This window comes from Mastigoproctus giganteus, chromosome 1 (assembly GCF_048544385.1).
Source record: "Mastigoproctus giganteus isolate SK-2022 chromosome 1, ASM4854438v1, whole genome shotgun sequence".
NCBI lineage: Eukaryota > Metazoa > Arthropoda > Arachnida > Uropygi > Thelyphonidae > Mastigoproctus > Mastigoproctus giganteus.
The window spans coordinates 173,375,307-173,395,846 of record NC_143575.1 but is presented as its reverse complement, the minus strand read 5'-3'; the positions used below and the strand labels follow the sequence as shown (position 1 = coordinate 173,395,846).

At 34.9% G+C, this 20,540-nt stretch overlaps 1 protein-coding gene across 3 annotated transcripts in view; it reads left to right on the top strand.

Annotated features, from left to right (window-relative positions):
* The window catches only part of LOC150091271 (uncharacterized), a 100,456-nt gene extending 81,463 nt beyond the window's left edge, over positions 1 to 18,993 (top strand). For 2 of the 3 annotated variants that reach the window (XR_016547540.1, XM_090383034.1), the window contains 2 exons: positions 606 to 651; positions 18,576 to 18,993. Coding sequence is in view for 1 of the 3 variants with exons in the window: in XM_090383034.1 (XP_090239160.1) it covers positions 606 to 609 (4 nt within the window). In the remaining 2 variants the exon portion in view is untranslated. The remainder of the gene's footprint in view (positions 1 to 605; positions 652 to 18,575) is intronic. The other variant, XM_090383029.1, reaches the window with a different exon arrangement.
* Positions 18,994 to 20,540: the final 1,547 nt, after the last annotated feature.

Here is a 20,540-nt window from a genome sequence, read left to right as displayed (position 1 = left end):
TTATTGCACAAGCAATCCTATCGATTCGGTAGCTTTAAGATAATGAGTCATCTGTATTAAGTCAATCCATGCTTAGCTAGTCAATATATCTATTGTTCATAGTTTCAAAAAGGCAATTGTGTTAACAATAAAAATTATTAAAGTATAAAGTTACTTTACTATTTAAAATTATCCGTTAACTTGTGATTTAAAAAGCTTCATCGATTTTACAAGCATAATTTAAAAACATTTTTTTTTTTTCATTTTGAAAGTGCATATTTTTAAATAAGATACTTTGTGATATGTTATATACACAAGGTAAAGTAATAAAAATAAAACACATCCTAATTCCAAATAAAATTTAATTCATTAATAATGTTATATTTCTTCTTCTTATGTGTTCATTTAAAGGTGAAGCTTTTGAAGGTGCAAACTTTGTTGGGTGTTATTTTATTTTTTCCGTTTTGAGTTTCCTTTTAAGTGAAAACTTACCTCATTTTCCCCCAAAGATGTTTTTTGTTTTGTTAACCATCAGTTCAGTTCTGAGCATTTCATTTTTGAAGAAAATAGTTGTCTTGATCAATTTCTGTATTCTGATATTCTTATTCTTTGTCTTTCTCGTATAGGTAACTAAATTTTGTTTCCTCTTGGTTCTACAGAGACTTTGTATAGGTAAGTAAGATCATCCGCCTTTTGTATTTCTATTTTTGGTTTCTGTGTATTGTTCTTGGAACTCAATTTGCAATTGGAAAAGACACTGTATAGCTGGAGAATTTCTAAAAGCGACATTTCTTTTAAAATGGGAAATCACGCGTGCATGTATATCACAAAATAAAAAGAATTAAACGTATTTTTTAATTTGAAAACGTGATATATAATACCGTTTTCAACATACATAAAATACCTTTAACTGCACACACTTGAACATTCCATAAAACTCGATGCCAACGAAAGCTCCACCTTCATCAGCCTGTTGAAATAAAGGATGAAATGTTTCAGATTGCTTACAGTTTTTTCTTTCTTTTTTTACCAACGCTAACTTTTCATTAAAAGTGTCAGAGAGAGACAGATTAATTAAAGTGATGTAAATGAGCAATGCAACAAGTTTGCCTTATTACTAAAGTGCATCCTCTCACTTATTTTAATAATTCCGAAAATGCGCTTCCATTAATGAGAATTTTTTCAGAAGTACCACGTTTTGCATTAATTTTGCATGAACTTTTGCATAATATTCACGTGCAACAAGTGTATCTTAAGTCATCAGCATAAAATTCTTCTTGAAACTTCACAATAAATTCGGCATTATTTAAAGTGACGAATCTACCTACATACAAGTCAAAAGTCTTGTCTCTCAAAGTTTTTGATGATTTTTAGAAAGTTGCTAATGGAACATAATTTTAAAATCTTTATTTTCATGGAATGCGGGATTAATACAACGTTATAAACTGCGAATTTTGTTCTTAAGTTATTTTTTTACGTTACTGCTTCTCCAAGATTTTATTTAGTCTTATTTTTGTTGATAAAAATATGTAAATATGAAAGAATTCATTTCTTTCTAAATTCAAACCACTTAATATAGTTGTAATCCACTTCAGTACAATGACTTACAATTTATTATATGCAAAAACAATTTGCATTTTAAAGCACCTGCTCTAAATGCATTAATATTTATTCTTCTTGCGTTTAGAAGTTGTCTTTGTTTTTGAAAGTGTTTCTTGGTCATTTTATTCAGAAAAACAAACACAAGAAAAGCAAGATTAGCATTTCATGAAGAATAGGTTTAGAGACTTTAATGAAAGCTAGAAGAACAAATTAATGAAACTATTACACTTCGTGTCCCTTTTTTCTTTTAAAATGTACTCCACTTCTTAGAGACTTCAGAGGAATAACATTTTCTGTTCATCTTCTTTGATGTTCTACTTCGTTCTTTCTCAAAGCATTTTTATATATATATATTTTTTGTTCCGAATTTCTTTATCTAAAACTAACCCTTCATTAGTTTACTTATAGTTCTCATTTCTTTTACTTTAAATTTAAAACAGATTCGGTATGGAGAACAAAGTTTTAAATTAAAGATTAGCAGATGAATTAGAATTATCAAAGGTAAAATTATATACTAGTGTTTGAGATTTGTTCCATTTGGAACATATTTGCTAGTTTCAAAGCATCGTTTCGTAATCATCATACAGTCTAAGATAAAGTTCAGACGCAGGTCTAAATTTTGTCTTAGAGCATTATCTTTAGGGGGAAACTTAGCGAATATAATTCTCTATGTTTCATCTTAAAATTCATTTAGTCTTTTCAGAGAAATCTGGTTTCATGTCCCTTTATTTATTATTGATGTTTTGCAATTTAAAGTTGATTATACAGACAAATCCTCCACATGTGAACAATATGAGCAGAGAAGAATGATAACATAAATAATTCAAACGATTAATATTATCAGGACGCGAGTTTCTTGGTGGTTAAATGCTACTCTCATAGTTTTTTTTATCCTAACACGTGAAGAAGCACGTGATTAGTCCATTTGAATTATTTCTTTAATTTAATTGATTACTGGTTAATTGTTACTTCAGAGAGGATCTGGAAATGTCAGGTCGCACAGTTTATACCAATAAAGCTTACTTTCACGTCTTAAGTTATTAAGAGCCAAACCACAAGGACCTGGAGCAGCAATAATCCCCAAGCGTTTTCCTAAATTCATCTTATAGTGAGCTATAGCAAGGTCATGCCTATATCAGGGTATTTCTGTAAGCTGAATACAGTACCACGGTATTCAATTTGCATCCCTCTCGTTCTATACAAATATCCTGCTGATACTGTTCATTTTTAACTCTTGAGAGTTGACGTCTATTTATAGTCTCTTAAATCTTAACAGAATCGTACTTTTTTTTAAAACATGCTAAATTTTGAAAGCTATCCACATATCCAGGATTTTTCAATTAGTGGTGTTGAATTACCCATGTGTACATATAATGGCAGCCATAAAGATTCTCTCTAATTATTTCTAACATGATAGTGCAACATATCTTCCAGACTATAATTACTCGGGTTGCCTTGGTGTTTGGAGATCGTGTTTAAAACAATTCGCATTTAATTTCGGGAACTTGGAGAACATTACCAATCTCATTAAACCAATTCCCAATGAGTCTTTATCGCAGTATTTCTAACAATGTGCCAACCAGATATAAATTTAAAGTTTGGTCAGAATTAAAATGAATATAAGTTCATTTTAATTCTGTATTCCTCGAGATTTAAAAAAAACAATTTTTTTTGGAATAAACAGAGTGGTGTTTTACAACAACAGGATCGGTTCCATTACGCAGTTTCAGATTTCTTTCATTCAAATGTAATACTTCCATAGATGACTTGCTGAAGATTTTTCCCAGGATGAAAAATCAGTTCTCCAATTGTTTTTTCTCAAATATGAAACATCACATTCATCGTAATTCTCAAAAATTTTAATATACTAGTGTGAGTTTCTCATAAGCCCTTGTTGAACTCTGTTTTTAATAACGTTGCAGTGACCGAATTGTTTATCTCGAGACTCTTCAAATGAAATTGCATTCACACGGAACAATAAAGCAAAAACTGAAGAGAGATATTAGCAATTCGATTTTATCCTTGCATTTTCAAGTTAGTTATGTATTAAAATTCCATCGCTAACCATGACCATCATCAGCTGGTTTCTGTTGTATTCGTTAAGTAATATCTTCGCATACATTATATAACGCAGATGTCTTATACGTGGAGTTCATTTATTTGCTAATTGAATGAGGTCAGTCATATTTCAGTTTTAGTAAAAATATAAGAATATATATAAAAATTTACAGCCTCCTTTTTTGTTTATACATCGAAGTTGTAAAGAGTATTTCTTGTCTTAGACAAGTTGCTAAAAGTCAAATTTTTGTTGAAAAGAGAACTCAATTTTGTATCATGAATAATGTATAAATCATATCACACGCTAAATTGTATGCGACTATGGCACGATGAAAACTTTATTGCGTGAAGCTGATGCGAAATTGTTTTCTGTGAAGTTACAGATGTCATTTCAGATAATACGATAAAAGTCTCATTTTTCTACCAGAAAGGAAGACTGCTTTTTTGAAGTACCATTCAGCCGTTGATTGCCTTTGCAAGGTTCACTAGCCCAAGGGAATGGCAACAGTTCAAAGAAAATACTACTTCAACTATGAAGTTAAGCGAAAAAAAAAAAAAGAAAGCCTCCAGCCATTAGCTTCGGTATTATTGAGGTGAACGAAAGGTTAAACAAGCAAGTTTGCCAATACAGGAAAACCACTATATGTTCCGGTGCGATTAAAACTTTTATAAGTTCCCTAGATAAGTTACTGACATAAATTTAAATCGCAGGATTCAATTTTCGCTTCTGTTTAATTAAGTTCCCGATGCTGTTTCTTTCTTTAAGCATGTTGTCGACTTGGTGGGGCCAGTATCGTGGAAGCGAATAAATAGAACTGAAAATAAAACATCTTAAAGTCATATATTGAAATATATAATATAGTAGATTTAGTTTTCACGCGATTAGTTTGGATTTTGAAATTAGTTTTGCTGGGGAGAAGTCAGTGAACCGCTACATTATTGGCTGATATTGAGTCACGATCGGGACATAATCCCGAATTTCAGTGGCTGGACTACTCATAAGCAACAGTAGCAGGCAATTCGTAACCGAAACTCTTAAACGTGGGGGTACACTATATTCACAAAAAAATATTACAGTGTCATTCGATACTAGATAGAAACATCAGTAGTAATTATTATAATTTTTCAGGGAAGGAGCTTTTGGAGTTTCCAATATTTTGATTATGAAAAAAGTGAGGGAAGAATGAGAATGTTATAACCTCGAGAAAAGATCTAATGACACATTGGGTGGCCCAACTATCCCTGAAGAGGATTGTTGGGCCACTCAATAGCCATATCTGCAGATACTGAGGAAAGAAGTTTTAAGAATCCACTAGTGTGACCGAAAACACATCCAATAATAGAGTATTCATAAAGAGGAGCTTTGATATGAATTGAAGCTCTTGCAGCCAACGAACCGAGATTCTCGTTGGAGTGATACATTGTAATTGAGCTCTTAAATGATGGAAAATGGCCGTAAATAACAGTAAATTTTACATTCCATTCATAAAAGACGGTCATATGAATTTTCTGGACAGGAGAAAGCAGAAAAAATGTATCCAGCATGATTCCTTCCAGCAGTAGTTTGGGATAGAAGTTGAACTGCTTACCTTGAGGTAAAAACCGTGAAGGTGTGAAGCAAAATTTCAGCTGCTTATTATCGTAAAATTCGCAAGTATTATCACGGCTGTCATTAACTTCGATCCATGCTTATTTTATTTGAATAAAAATCCATTTTATTGAAAATGACTGGTATCCGAATACTTTGGAGAACGCAGTTATATACTTCTAAGCGCATTTTAATGTACTGTACCTGAGTAAGCATTAGAAATTTTCAACTTATCCGTTTTAGATATATTTCACAAATACGTAATGGATTAGTCTTGCATCTTTTCAGCCAGCCTTCAAAAAAATAAACAAATTAGTTTGTTTCCCTTGGTTACTGGTTAATTTATTTCGCGGTGAAATGAAAAAGCCAATTCTGTAAGATATATATTTCTACTCAAGCTCCTTTTTTTCTCTTCGTATCTGTATCTGATCTATAGTCCCTCCCGACACTTGTCGAAAAGGAGAATCGCCTAAATGGCATCCACCTACATCTAACTTAAATAGAACCGCTATAACAGCGTTCTGAAATATATAGACTTTTGAAATATTGCAGTTTCTCTTCACTAGTAGAGAAGCGTTGTATCTTAGTTTGTAAAATTCTTAAATGAAATTCCTTAATGAAATTGCTAAAAATTTCTAGTTGAGTTTTGTAATACGGGTGAGTATTTTAAAATATTCTTAAATTTACCAGAAAGTACCAATTTTTCTCTTTTAAGAGACCCATGGCTTAGACATTATCATTTGGAATTCTCTTAAACTTCTGCAATAATTTCTAGTTTATACATATTCGTTGGCACTTGCATCTTACTCTGCCTCCAACTGTATCCTTATAAATTTCATATCCTCAAAGGTGTCTTTGGCATTCACAGCACAGTATGTTTAGCATGCTTGCAACTAAGTAATACGAATGGTTGTATCCGAGCGTTTTTGCCATACAACGCATATCACAGTACGCCAAATAAATCCCTGTTCGTATAAACTATGATGTTGTATGGTAGCAATTGTATTCAGTTTTTAAGATAACTCGGATCTCAGAAATTGCATTTGATGTCGTCTTTTCATTATCTTGAAATGTGAAGATCAAAACAATTAAATGTAATTTTTTTTGTATCTCCCAGCTTCGATCATTTCAAACTACTATAAAATCTTGACAAGAGTAATGTTATATCCAAACCCAGTTAAGGAAGATTCTCGATTATAGAAATAAACTTTTCCAGCTTATTTCTAGTATTCAAGCTAAATTTATTTTAAGAATTTTATTCAGTTCTCAAGAGTGTGTCTGTAAAACTGGTGCAAAAAATATATGTTGTTTCCACTAATTTGTTCTAATATACGCTAGGACATTTACAGTTGGATGTTACCCGCTAATAATACCTAATATCTTGTAAGCACATACCTTACATTGTTCTGGTAAGTTGAAAACATTAAGGCATCCATCCAGGCATCAAGATTTTTCCATTTGCAGAAAGATGTGCCACTTTTAACAAAGCATTACAAAATTATTTGATACACCAGGTTTAACCTTCACGACTGTTGTGACACTTCAGATTTATTTTAAAAATGTTGCATTGGTAATGGCACACGCGTTTTACTTGGTCGCATTAAGTGTGCAGTCAAGTGACGATGGTATTAGTATTCTATGCACGTCTTGTAAACCATTGGATACCACGGATTATGACCATCATAAAGAATATGTATACGACAAAAATTCAACCGAAGTTGCGCCTTCTGCGACCAAAATCTGCATTAGACCAAGATGCACTTGTTTGTGTGAATCCATTGAACAACTTACCATGTACTAAAACTCCATTTTTCTGTTGTGTGAGGTGATTAAAGATCCTCGTTCGCTTCGGACTTGAGGCGAGGTGTGCGCTACTAGCGGCATTGGTGTCTATTTTTGGGTATAACGTGGATTTCAATTACTCTTGAAGAATTTCAACATCATATGATAATAGCATAGACGATAAAATAGGAGTTGGTAGTATATCAATACTACGAACACAACTAACCCAATTCCTTTGGGTCACTTCTAGTATTAGATTTAACTTGTTCAGATCTACCGAGAGTGTGCTAAATACTCCATAAAATAATGAAGTTGCAAAATTTTGAGTGCGATTAAGAAGCAATGTACGAATAATTCTCTTCTCTAAAATTTCTTTAGTTGGAACCAACTGAAGAAAATTTGATATAATTAGGAAATGACGTTAGGTGGTGATTTTCCATGAAAGTTTTATCTCTAAATTAGTGCTGGCTAATCTAGGGCCGGCGCGGAAAGTGAGCTGAAACAGCACTTTAGAGAGTCGAACCAATGCGTGTACAGGCATGCAAGCTCGACTGCATCACATATGTGCGTGTACTCTAAATACGGTTATGTACGTATCAATCTTTTCATATTGTCAAATTCTACTATTTTAATATAACTTGTTCATTGTATTGAATTATTATTAATTTGTATTAAATTAAAAAATCATGTTAAAAATGTTCCGAAAGAGGAAAGTCGATTTGGAGTGTCGTCTTTTTAATCAAAGATGGACTGAAGACAATTTCTTCACTGAGTACTACGAAAAACACCACGAGTAAACACACCTTGAGTACTGCGTACAGATCTGAAGGCCTCTTTTTAGGAAGGATGTAGAGTTGCTATAACGAGTACAGAGAAAAGCAATAAGATTTGTGAGGGAAACAAAAGGGTGCTCTTACCAAGAAAGGCTTGAGTTCTGCAAATTGCAGTGTATGGAGACTAGGCACCTGAGAGATTATCTTATTGAAGTGTATATGGCCTTGAATGGGTTGGGCAGGCTCAATGCTGGTGGGATTCTTCCTTTTGCTCAGATTAAGAACCTGAGGGGGCATTGGTTAAAATTGAGGAAAGACAGTTGTAGAATAGATGTGCAGAAATTTGCCTTTAGCCAGCGGTTAATTGATTGCTGGAACAAACTTCCATCTGTCGTTGTGGAAGTTGACAGCTTAAATAAATTCAAGGAAGAACTGGACAAACTTTTAGAGCGAATGGATGGGTGAAATGGGAAGGGGTTTTTTTTGGCAGATGCTGCGTAAGCTTGCTTTCATCATATGTCTCTACTAATGCTAAAAGTAGTGTGTTTGGTGTGTAAGGAAACTGAGTTTTTAAAGAATATAATTTAAAACTACACTGATTCCAAGCATAACTCTCATGATCGGTATAAAGGAGTCCTGCGAAAAGAAGTGTTTAATTTACAAAACGAATTAATAAAACAACAAAACACACTGAAAACGTATCAGTCAAGAAATTTATCTACTGTAAATGCCAGTTATCACGTTGCAAATTTGATCGCTTTTGAAAGTAAACCGTTCAGTGATGTTGAATTGGTTAAAAGTTGCGAAGAAATTTGTCCATAAAAACGGGACAAATCCCTAATACACAACACAAGGTTGTAAATTTTCTGAGGTGCGTATTTAAAAGAAAAAGTAAGGTATTTTTTAAAAGATTTTTTTTTTTACAAAACAAAAGTAAGTCATATTTTTATAATTTTAATACAAAGATACAATTATACAAGACATTAGTTTGTCTTGACAAACAATTATGCAAACAGTAGAAGATAGTGGAAATAATTTGTTCGAACAACTTCTGGAAAACATAAAACAAATGAAATATTTTAGTGTGGCACTGGATGATGACACAGCCCAACTCCTTATCTTCATACGTGGAATTCATGATAATTTTGTACCAGTTGAAGATTTAGCTGATCTACAGGATGTCCGAAAAGTCTGGAACCGAGGTAAAAATGTGTGATTTTTTTTTTTTTTTTTTTTTTTGGCTCGATGAAATGTTTCTTCATCGATGGATTGAGAGGAGAGGACCAATAGAGTGACCACCACGATCACCTGACCTTAATCCGTAACTTTGCATTTTGTGGATTCCTGAAGGCACAGGGGCATGATGTAAAAATCCGAGATCTTCGTCATTTTAGGGAGAGAATTATCAAGGCTTGAGCTGCTGTCGATCCCAATATGCTGAGAAGAATCCAAAAAAACTTGGTGCACCAGCTGAAAAAGGCGTGGTTCCGGACTTTTCGAATTCCGTGTACACGGAATTCGAAAAGTCCGGAACCAATCGGATTCACACTATGTAGGAATCATAGTGTGAATCCGATTCACACTCCGTGCATACGGAATCCGTATGCACGGAACAACTACAGATGAAAATCTTTTGGAAAATTTTGCCAATCTATTGACAAGTTAGGATTAAACATTAAAAACGTGGTAGGAGTCGCAACTGACGGTGCAAAAATGATTGTTAAAAACATTGGGCTTTGGGCTTATGGATAACCAAGCAAATAATAGATATCGGAGCTGAAACTCCGATTGATATTCACTGCATTGTGCGTCAAGATTTTTTTTTTTTTTTTTTTTTTTTTGATTTGGTAGTTGTTGGCGCATTGGCTTCTGTGGCCATATTGCACCTCCCAAGGTTGTTGCAGTACTTTGATCCAAGCCCGAGGCGGGAATCGAACCCGCGACCGTTGGGTTGCCGGGCAGGTACTTTACTCACTCGGCTAGCCCGGTCGGCGTGCGTCAAGAAGCTCTCTGTGGATTTCGGATCTCCAAAATGTTATTAGCATTAGGTGAGGCATATGATGCAAGAAAACAAGCTTATACAGCATCAGCCAAAAAAAACCCCTTCCCATTTCACCTATCCGGTCACTCCAAATAATTGTCTAGTTCAGCCTTAAATTTATTTAAGCTATCAACTTCCACAACAGATGGAAGTCTGTTCCAGCAATCAACTACCCGCTGGCTAAAGGCAAATTTCCGCACATCTATTCTACAACTGTCTTTTCTCAATTTGAATCTATTCCCCCTTAGGTTCTTAATCTGAGAAAGCAGAAGTATCCCGTCAGCATTTAGCCTGCTCAAACCATTCAAGGCCTTATACACCTCGATCAGATCACCTCGCAGGTACCTAGTCTCTAGATGCTGCAACTTGTTTTATCTCACAGAAGATTTTTGTTAGGTGCCCTCACACCTATAAAGGCCCACCTTTTGCAACCTGACTGCTATACTCTGTATATATCACAGAAGATTCTCAAGATCTTGAGGGTAATTTCTTTTGATTCCCCTTAATCAGTGACCAGGATTCTCTCGCCAAATTGTGGGAGAGCAAACTCTTAACTAGGCAAGCAAGGCGTGTGTTACTTAGAATAACAGGACTCAAAGTGAAAACAAAACATGAAATTTATTACACACACATATACAACATAATATACAATTGAATTAAAAAGCATACAGTCCTAATATACAAAGTAGACTCAGAGATACCTTGCATATATCATTATAATTACAGTTTCCATTCACTAGCTAATCTGAGTTGACCATTAAAAGAAAACACCTGATTCATTCTTCTTGCCCTAACTAACTCCTAACACTTGGACATTCATTATACTTATTTCATTTACTCCTGGATACAATTCTGTTTCATATATTAACAATCAAATATGCTACTTTCATCATTATGCTTTGTGTTCTCACCACTCTGTTACAATATACTTGTAGACCAATCTTCACTTTTCTAAAGTCTCTACTTGTTACTAGTCATTCAGGTAAGGCGCCTCCGTAGCCAGGTGGGCAGGAGCAGCAGTGCGTAACACACGCTTCTTGATTAGACCGGGGTTCGAGCCCGTGACCACCAAATACGGAGGATACGGAAAGGTCAGGAAATGACCACCGCATATCCCCGGAGCAATATAGCCTTAGTTGCTAATGCTCCTAAAAACCAAATAACAATAACACTCATTCAGATAAACCAACAAATCTTCACCAATAAAAATACTATATTCAGAGTTGCTCATATAACTTAATTATCTATAACCTTAAAACATTCAGAATCCTTTTTTATAATCTTTACTATCCTTCTAACACATTATACCTGTTATATCAATTTCATCTATTACTCATTCCTTCGTTTCCCTTGCATTATACACTAACCCTTTTTAACATAATAAACTGTTTGTATATCTACCTCAGATATAATTTATCTTTCACTTTACTCCCTTTTCATTAATTACTATACTATTTCACTAACAGTCCTTGTTAATTTAATGTACTTAATATATTGCTCACCTACTTCAATCCTTTTCTCTTCTTCTCCAGGGAGGTTCTTCTTCTCCAGGGAGGTTTCAAGTTTCCATCTTAGGCTATCTTCTAAGGCCTTTCTTCATCTGCTTTCTCCTGAATCTGCTTCAGATAATTTTCCGGAACTCTTGGCTGCATGGGTCTGGCGTCCTTTCTCCTGCTTTGAATACACAACTCCTCCTTTACTCCGGATTACTCAGATGTATCTTTCTCCAAGGGGTCGTTACCTTTCCAGGTTCACTTAACCGTCTTTCATAACCTTTTTGCTTATCATACTTAGCCTTGCCGTTACTTTTCTACTCTTAACTATTTCCCCTTTCTGTCTAGGGCCCTTTTTTGCACTCCCTACATTTCTGCACTGCCCGACTTACTTTTTCTTCCACCCCCCTCTCCACGATAACTGCTTTAGCCACATTCCCTCTTACTCTTGCCACTTCTATGTTTTCTCACACTCTCTCTCATCACCCTGACGACCCCAACTTTTTCTCCACCGTTCGAACCTCCTTCCTCATCCTCTCTACCTATCCCAGGAATTCACCTAATCTTCCGACCTTTCTATTCATTAAAGAATTTACCATAATTATTTTGCCCCGTGTGCAAACCAAGCCTTGTTCCGTAATTTTCTCGTCTAGTTCTCAAGGTAGCACAATCCTTTCATGTCTGCCGTCCGTCGTCTCCCAGGATAGCCATTTTCTTCTTTTCACATTTGCGAAAATGTTGACAACTGACCAAAAAGCAGCCACAGTGACCTGGTCCTTTTTCGACCCAAACGCTAGCCCATCGGGACTTATGTCCAGATGCCGCATAGATCAAACGCGTCTTAATCACCTGCATTTCACCGACCCATTGTCCTGTTTCCAGTAACCCTTTTCCGCTCGTTCACTAATGACCACTCCTTCCCTAGTGTGGGCGGCTCTTCTTTGTTTACTGTCAGTTCCCTCTTTTTCTTTCACGGATCTACATTTATGTTAATTTATCTTCCATTTGACTGCTCTTCAGTTTGAACATCTGTAATTGCTTATTTTCTAAATCGAGTATTCTTCCCATATATGCTTCTCTTAAATAGTAAAATTCCGTTCCATATCCAAGATTAAATTATTCCCAAATTATAAAAATTTCCCATGACCTCTAAATCTTTATATTTGTAAGACTGACATCTTACAGTTCCTCTCACCAATCTTGTTTCCCTTCTCTGTACTCGTTCTAGTAACGCCATATCCTTCCTAAAATGAGGCCTCCAGACCTGTATACAATACTCAAGTACGCATACAGTACCTATGAATGTGGCTATTTCAACTGTAAATTTTATAAGATCACATGGCCTTAATCACCTATGTTTCAACAGTTTCTCTCAGAAATTGAAACTGAATACGAAAATATAACTTTACATAGTGTAGTGAGATGGCTTAGTCGTGGCAAAGTATAGTTATTATTTTTATTTATTTATTGCACTAGGCGGTTCCAGCCAGCTTTCCTGGCATCCCCGCCACTAATCACAATACTGTACAGAAATGTACAGACTTAAAGCACTAATTCCTGCTCCATTACAAGATATTGAAGTTCTGCACTTCATGTTCCCGCGCCATTATAAGACATTGAAGCGATGCAGTTCATATAAAACGAATTTGGAGTCCCTGGTACGGAAAGTAGCTAGTGAGATATTGCTGTCAGTGCATGCAATTTCAATGTAATGTCCAATCTAAGAAAAAAAGTATTTTTAATATATGAAATATAACCCGGAAAGCTGAATACTTGGAACATTTGGAGTTCTACACCATGGAAGTATTCTCCAAAGTAAATTGCGATCAGACCAGGGAAGTATTCTCATCAATACATTGTAGTCAGAAGATGAAAACAGATCTGTTGCAAATGCATCATTTTCATAAGCATTGAAATATGTTTGATTAGAGGTTGTCGTTTCTAATGGACTCGTCGAGTACACCGACTTAAAAGACCAATCAATGATGAAATGCACAGCCTGTCCTCGAATACTCTGCCTTGAAAGCGCACTCAGTGATGAAATGTGGGCTAACTAGGGATGAACTGGCCTATTTGCTAGTCCTCTTGAATCATTAGTAACTATCTAGAAGCTATCAAAGCTCGTGCCTGCAGTATCAGGAACCACATCACATAGATGTCGTTCGCGGCACAAAAGAACCGCCTTGCTGTAATCTAGAGATTGCCAAATGAAGCAGCTCACCTTAGGACATCGTGTTGTAGGAACTGGGGACAGCTTGGAATTACAATTTCAGTATAATTTAGCTGGAGGATCTACTCATCCAGCAAGGATCATTCAAGAAAATGTTATAGGAGCTGTTCACGGCATGGTGGAAATTGTTTTCAATATATTGTTGCATGGTTCACGTTTTAAGGAAGAAATATTCACCTCCTGCTGAAGAGGACGCTAATTCTCACCTCCATCAAGTTCGATAACGTGTCTCCTGTTGCCGAATCACCCCTACCGTTTTGAGGGTGGCAGCTGACAGAAACATTCTACATGTATTAGTTTCAGTCACGAAAAACTGGAATGTGCTACATCCGTTTCACATAAGAAATTGGATGTGTCGTGGAGCTACATAACTAATTTTATTAGCATTGCGCTTGCTCCATTTGCAGAAGGACTTGTTTTCTCTTGAAAACTTGTACAGCAAAAGTTTTAAAAGCACCAAAGTCTTCCCTTGTCTTCAGTAGAAGGGCCTCACATCCAGAAGTCAGTATTTGCACGCTGGGTCTTCATTAATCAATTCCTCTCGTAGATCCTGGTATTCATGGCACATATACAGGAGATGTACACGATCTTCTCTTTCTCCACAAGTACACGATGAACGTGCTGAAATACCTAAATCATTTAATTTTCCAAAGAAGGACCAGTGTCCTGTAAGCAGGAACGCTAAATATAGGTTTGGTTGAAACCAACTTGGCATATCCTTCCGAAACTGTTTGATGCTTAGAAGAAACGTTTTGGTTATTAAACCCTTGGTGCAGTTGTTCCATGGCGCATTATAGCCGTAGTTGCTAATGCGCCAATAAAATCCAAACCAAACCAAGAAGTTGTTCCATCTGTTTTGCCACAGATCAATAAGAAGAGTCCAAAATCGTTTCCTCTCCTCGTTATAACCATCATCACAACGAATTTCAATTGATATCTGCTCGTATGGCTGTCTACACTGCAGATAGAAGCACATTGATTTGAATACTAAGATCAGATCCAGTAGCAGCTGTCCTGTTATCATCTTCTAGGCCTCGTTTGACACAATTCTACATACTAAGTTGTAACAACGTTGTCCGTTGAATTGAAAATATTCCCTTAACATTTGCCTTTTGCAACGCACAATCTAGCCAGACATGTTCACCATACCTCGCAATTGAAAGAAGATCATAAAATAGATTCAATTCTTTGCCTTTTATCCCCCATCTTTCCTAGTTATATGTTATTTCTTTAAACTGCGTGATGAAATTGATTATTTTTATGACATAAAAAGGGAAACCGATAAAACTATCAAATATAGAGTTGCAGTTTGATTTTGCAATTCTTACAGACATTTCGAGTCATTTAAATCTTAAGCGTAGTCATTTAAAACTACAATCTCCTTGTAATTTTAAATATCTTAATTTAAAACTACAAGGAAAAAGTAAATTTGGTTTCTGATTTGTATGGTGACATCATATCATTTCACAATCAGTTATTACTGTATTTAAATCCCAAATTGAGAAAGACAATTTAGTGCACTTTGAATGTTGTACCGAGCTAAAGGAAAAACACAATTTCCAAAGAATTGTTGCCTCTCGTTATTACAGGTACTTTTTCAGGAGTTTGAAAATCGATTTACTGATATATAAGATCCCATGAAAAAGACAAAAGAGGTAAAAGACTTTACTTCTATGACTGAAAACTACAATCCCAGCTTGCTACTAGAAATTATTGATGTTTCCCGATATATAAAGATGTATCCCGATGTATAATTGATGTATAAAGTTTCCCGAAACTATAGTACATTTAGTCTAAAACTAAATAAACTAATTAAAAAAAAAAAAAAAAAAAAAAAACAGGTGTTAAACAAAAACACGAAAAAGCCAATGTTATGTTGTGTAGCATGTAAATCTATAGTGTTCCTGTAGAGGCTGCTTCACTGTATATCACAACAGTTATACGGGAAAGCAACAACACTGGTGTATGTATGTGAGAGAAATACTAATGCGATTTTGTTTTCATAAAAATGGTTTAGAGAGAAAATTTTCAAAGAGAATTTAGTTACAATTAAAAAAAAAAGAATTTTAGAATCACCAACCAAGAAAAATAAAATATTGGACTTAATCTAGAACGAAAAAGTCACGTCAAAAGAGAGAGAGAGAGAGAGAGACACTTGGCAGTTTAGGTCAACCATCTCTTGCGATTTTTCTGCCACACTTTGGTGACATACAACGCATCAGCCTCTCTCTTGGAGAGGCTTCTTCCCTGTATATTAACAACGAGTTGCAGAAAAGACCCTCCAGGAAATCTAAAGTGTTCCTGGAGGGTCTGCTTCATTGTAAACCACTGAAGTTTTGCGAGAAAGCCACAACACTGACTAAACATAAAAGGTTGATGGACATACCGAAAGTATATGTATCTGAGAACAATAGTAATCAGGACTGCGGTAGGTGAGCACCGCTAGCAAGCAGAGCATTTCACCATCCTTAGCGAACCGATGTTATTGATGCTGGGATCTAATAACACAGGAAAGCTTCACAAATTAATGTCCACCGGGTAGTCCAATCACCCGTTCATGAACAGAGACAAATGAGCAGACAGTTTCGATTCGTCCAACCCTTTATCCTTAGGTTTAATAGAAACTGGATACCATCAACAAACTAGGCTACTTTAATTAGTCATCTGTCTACCAACAGTAGTGATTACCACCTGCTCCAAATGTGGCAATACATTCGTAATTAGTGGTGTAATGTGTAGATAAATTATTATCGGATTGTTTGTTTTAATATTTTACTGCACATTCCTTTCTTATGCCCTTACGGGTTTTTTGAAATCATATTAGTATATTTGCTTTGCCGCACTACTGATTTGTATTACAGTGAAGCGACATTTCCGTTTGTAGTAAAGTTATTTCTCGGTGGTATATCTTTCTTTTTGCAGTCCGTTTTTTCTGTATACTAAGTAGATTATTGTTACCCCACACTAATTTTTTTTTTTTTTTTACATCATGGACATTAGTTTTCGAGAGGTGCTTTATCTGGAATATCAGGAAAAAATAACGGTAGTGCATTTTTTAAGGATTGCATTCTTTCAGAATGCAATCCTCTGCCAGTGTCAAAATTGCATGAGTCATTTTAACGCAAATCTTTTATCAATGGAGTCTTCGTAACAGAACAATAGGTGTGCTTTGATTAGTTTCATTTAGGACCTATGAAAGTAGGACAAATTATCCAGACTCAATTGGGGTTTATTCAAAAAAAAAAAAAAGCGTAATGACATCAGCCAAAAGCAAACCAAATTGATGGAGACAGAATCGACAAACAATCAGATGAATCTTGAGATTTTCTCGGATAAAAAGATGGACACGGGTAAACCATATTTCTCTAAAATATTGGCACAGAGGAGACAAACTGAAAGCTCCTCCAAAACTAAATAATGAAAAATATAATCCAGCGGAATGCAAAGGATTCTGTACTAACGCAAACGGCATATACGATATGATATCACAGAATGTTCCGCTGTCTTTGCTTACAAGAAACTTACCGATAATAAGAAAGTGTATTGTAAAGACAGTAACAGATAATACTATCCATGGTGGTGCGAAATACTGGTATATTCTAATTTCTTTTAAAATATTGTCATTAAACACGAACAGACTCTTGAAGCAGTTGCAGTACGCATAGCTGTTAAGTCTGTGATAACAGTCGTAACAATTTATATTACACTAAATGAATAATTACTATAAGAAGTGTAGTAATCTAAATACCCACACTATTATGAGAGACCCAACAGACATGGCTATAAATGGAGTAATACAAGTATAGGCAGGAGAAGACAGCAAATTGCAAAATGGATATATCAGAATGACTTTACCTTGTTAAATGGTAAATCTTCCATTAGTACACAGCACCGAAATTGATCTCACTATATGCCTTCCCACATTATTTCCAATACTCGATTGGTGATCCTTCCAGTAGTGATCAAACTATACCTGTAATCACCATGGCATTAGCAAAGGCATGCCAACACGTTGAAATCCTAGATGGAATATAAGCCAAGCAGACTGGGAAACGTATACGGCTATTTCAAAGTTAAATTCGGATATTATAAAAACACTTGATGAAAATCTCGGCAAAATTTCCCAAATCACGATGGAATGAAAAATGTTTACAAGCTAAATGAGAGGGGAACTAAATTTGGAGCAGATTTGAAAGCACCTAACTCCAGAGAACCTCATTTTAAAGAAATTAAAAACTGGTATGTTGGAAGAGCCAGCAGAAAAACATATTCGATAAAATTTGCATGCACATAACCAGTTCCACCTCACCCCGAGCTATTTGAAATAGAATAAGCTAAATGAATGGGAGATAACCAGATTAAACACGCTCCAAACCTAAACGGGAATGGCCAAGTCACTGCAGAACCTTCGGAAACTGCTAATACACTCGAATATACCCTCTGCGACTTTTCTTACTTGTATAAAGTACAATCAAAAAATAATCGATAATGTATCGCAATTAAATCTGGGGATGGAAGCATGCACAACATGCGTGCTATTTCATACGGGCAAGAGTATGCAAATTCTGATTTTTGAAAGTTGCCAAGTAGTTTGCATTCCATGTTAAAATGCACAAACTTGCACATGTGAAAACTATAACATGTTGATAATTAAGCACGTCCCAGTTTCAAATTGTGTTTTATAAGTCTCCACTTGTTATGGCAACGAAAGGCTTTCATTGCCATAGGAAGCACGTGATGAGAATTCAGTGAAACGCTGTATATTGTTTGGGCAAAAAATATACTCTGCAATAAAAGAAAGATGGTGCCAATTGCTATCAAAGTTAAAATTTAGCGAAGGGTTTGAAAGTTTATATCCAGTGAAAGCTGATTCTTTAAAATATCCAATCGGACTTTCTTTGGCGTCATAAAGAATATTTTTTTTCTGATGCTTTGCTGTGTATATTAATTAAGTTCTCAGAAACTACAGTATTATTATATACTAATATTAATTAATATTATGCTAATTCTAACTTTTTATTTCTTTCAGGGAGACAACGCTCTGACCCTTTTCAAGTTATACTTAATAGAAAATCAAATAAGCAAAATTGTAGAACTACAGTCAGTCATTTTGATATAATCAGAAATCAGCCTTTGAATCCAGAAAGCATAGCATATTTGCTTTTCGTTATAAGTGCAAGATCTAGAAAAATGAATCTGATGTCGTATTTGGGTGATGCCAACATTGAGAAGGTTAATCAGGAGTTAACTTAATGACAGAAATTACCAAATGGAAATAACTGTTTTTATTGATGAATGTTTGTGAGACAATTTTTAAAATTGTCGTGCTCTACTCGACTTTATATAAATGAAATGTCATTTTCATTGTCGTCTTCCGCTAATCAGTATTCTCCAAACTGTTTCTACATCATTTTATCTTCCAGCAGTTTATCAGAGTGGGGTGTATTCTCGAACGTGAAACAAATTTTGTAATGTTGAATAACTATAGTATTACATCCATCGCATGAAAGAGACTAAAACTTAATAAATATATTAGGACAAGCTAAGTTTGCAGGAAGAAAAGGTTGCTCTTATATAATAATAATATGATTTCCATTTTCACATATATAATATCGATATGAATGGTGACTGTTTAGAGTGTTTTCAATAAATAACTGGTTTATTATTTATTTATTTTGGATCACTAGGACGGTTCTATCCACTAACATGCCCCCGAATATTTTTCTGTATTTCAAAGAGATAATTACTAAAAAAAATGCAGTTTTTCTTCCAAAACGTTGCTCAGTTATCTATTGATGAGTGTTAATTATAACTAGATGTGCTAAAATAGTAATTATTGTTAAATCACAATTACTGCTTCTAATATACATGCATACGTTAAAAATAGGACATCGCGGTTTTATGTTTGTTAATTAAATAAACATGAATTTAACCGCCATGATTCAGAAACTGAATCATGGTGGTTAAATTAAAATTGATATTGCACGCGTGTTTTTATAGAACTGTTCGTCTAATAATTTTATTCATTGTTTATTATTTAAAATACATGTATAGAACCAGAAATGCTATCTTAAAATGGCACTATTAGTATTGCAGCTGTAAAACATAGTAGTTGCCCATCAATCTGCGATTTTTAAAGCCCAGCTGAGCCGCAGATGGTTCAGCTAGTGTTTAGATTAAGCATACGGTTCTTCGAATGATTTACTTTATTTAAAATGGCCTTTGTCTAAATTCTAGTGAAAACCTGTGGACTAGATTGCAGTCCGTTTACTATGTACTGAAGGCATTATCAGCTTCACTTAAGAGGGCCTTTCAGAGAAAAGGAGACGCAGTGAATGCATCGTATCTGGACTCCCAAAGTCGAGAGAACTTTTATTAACAGCAGAGAAAATACAGTGAAAGAAAAAACACCCAAAAGAAACACTTTAAAAGCTACTTTAACTCTTGAAAAACTTCCCTCTCCATTATTACGCAACGTTGGTTTATGTAACCGTTCCACCCTTAACGCGTCATAACTTCATCTGATTTTTCCCTTTCTGATTCCAATAAACAGTATTACTGAGACTGCTGGAAAGATGCTTCATAGCGCTTTTTCCAATATATCAAAAATTAACCTCCTCAATTATGGAAATTCTCAGAAAAAGTATTAATTTTTTTTGTTCTGTTATTGCAGCATATCCTATTAGTTTTAAATTTTATTCGCAGTACCGTGATTAAAAATTTAAGTCGGCGAAGGCCAGATTCATCAGCGTGGATAAATAAATACAAGTATATTATTCTTTAATGCAAGAAAGTTCATCAGATTATGAGAATTTCTGCACACTAAGATAAAAGTGAGAAAGTTATTCCGAAATATATTTTTCCAGAATTTTATTGGAAAAAATGTAGCTGGGAAATATCAAATACTATAGGATTGTAGATTAGGAGAGCTTCGTTCGCTGTCTTTCAGCATTCTCTTTAAGCCGACTTAATTATAATGTACGAGAAAGTTCTG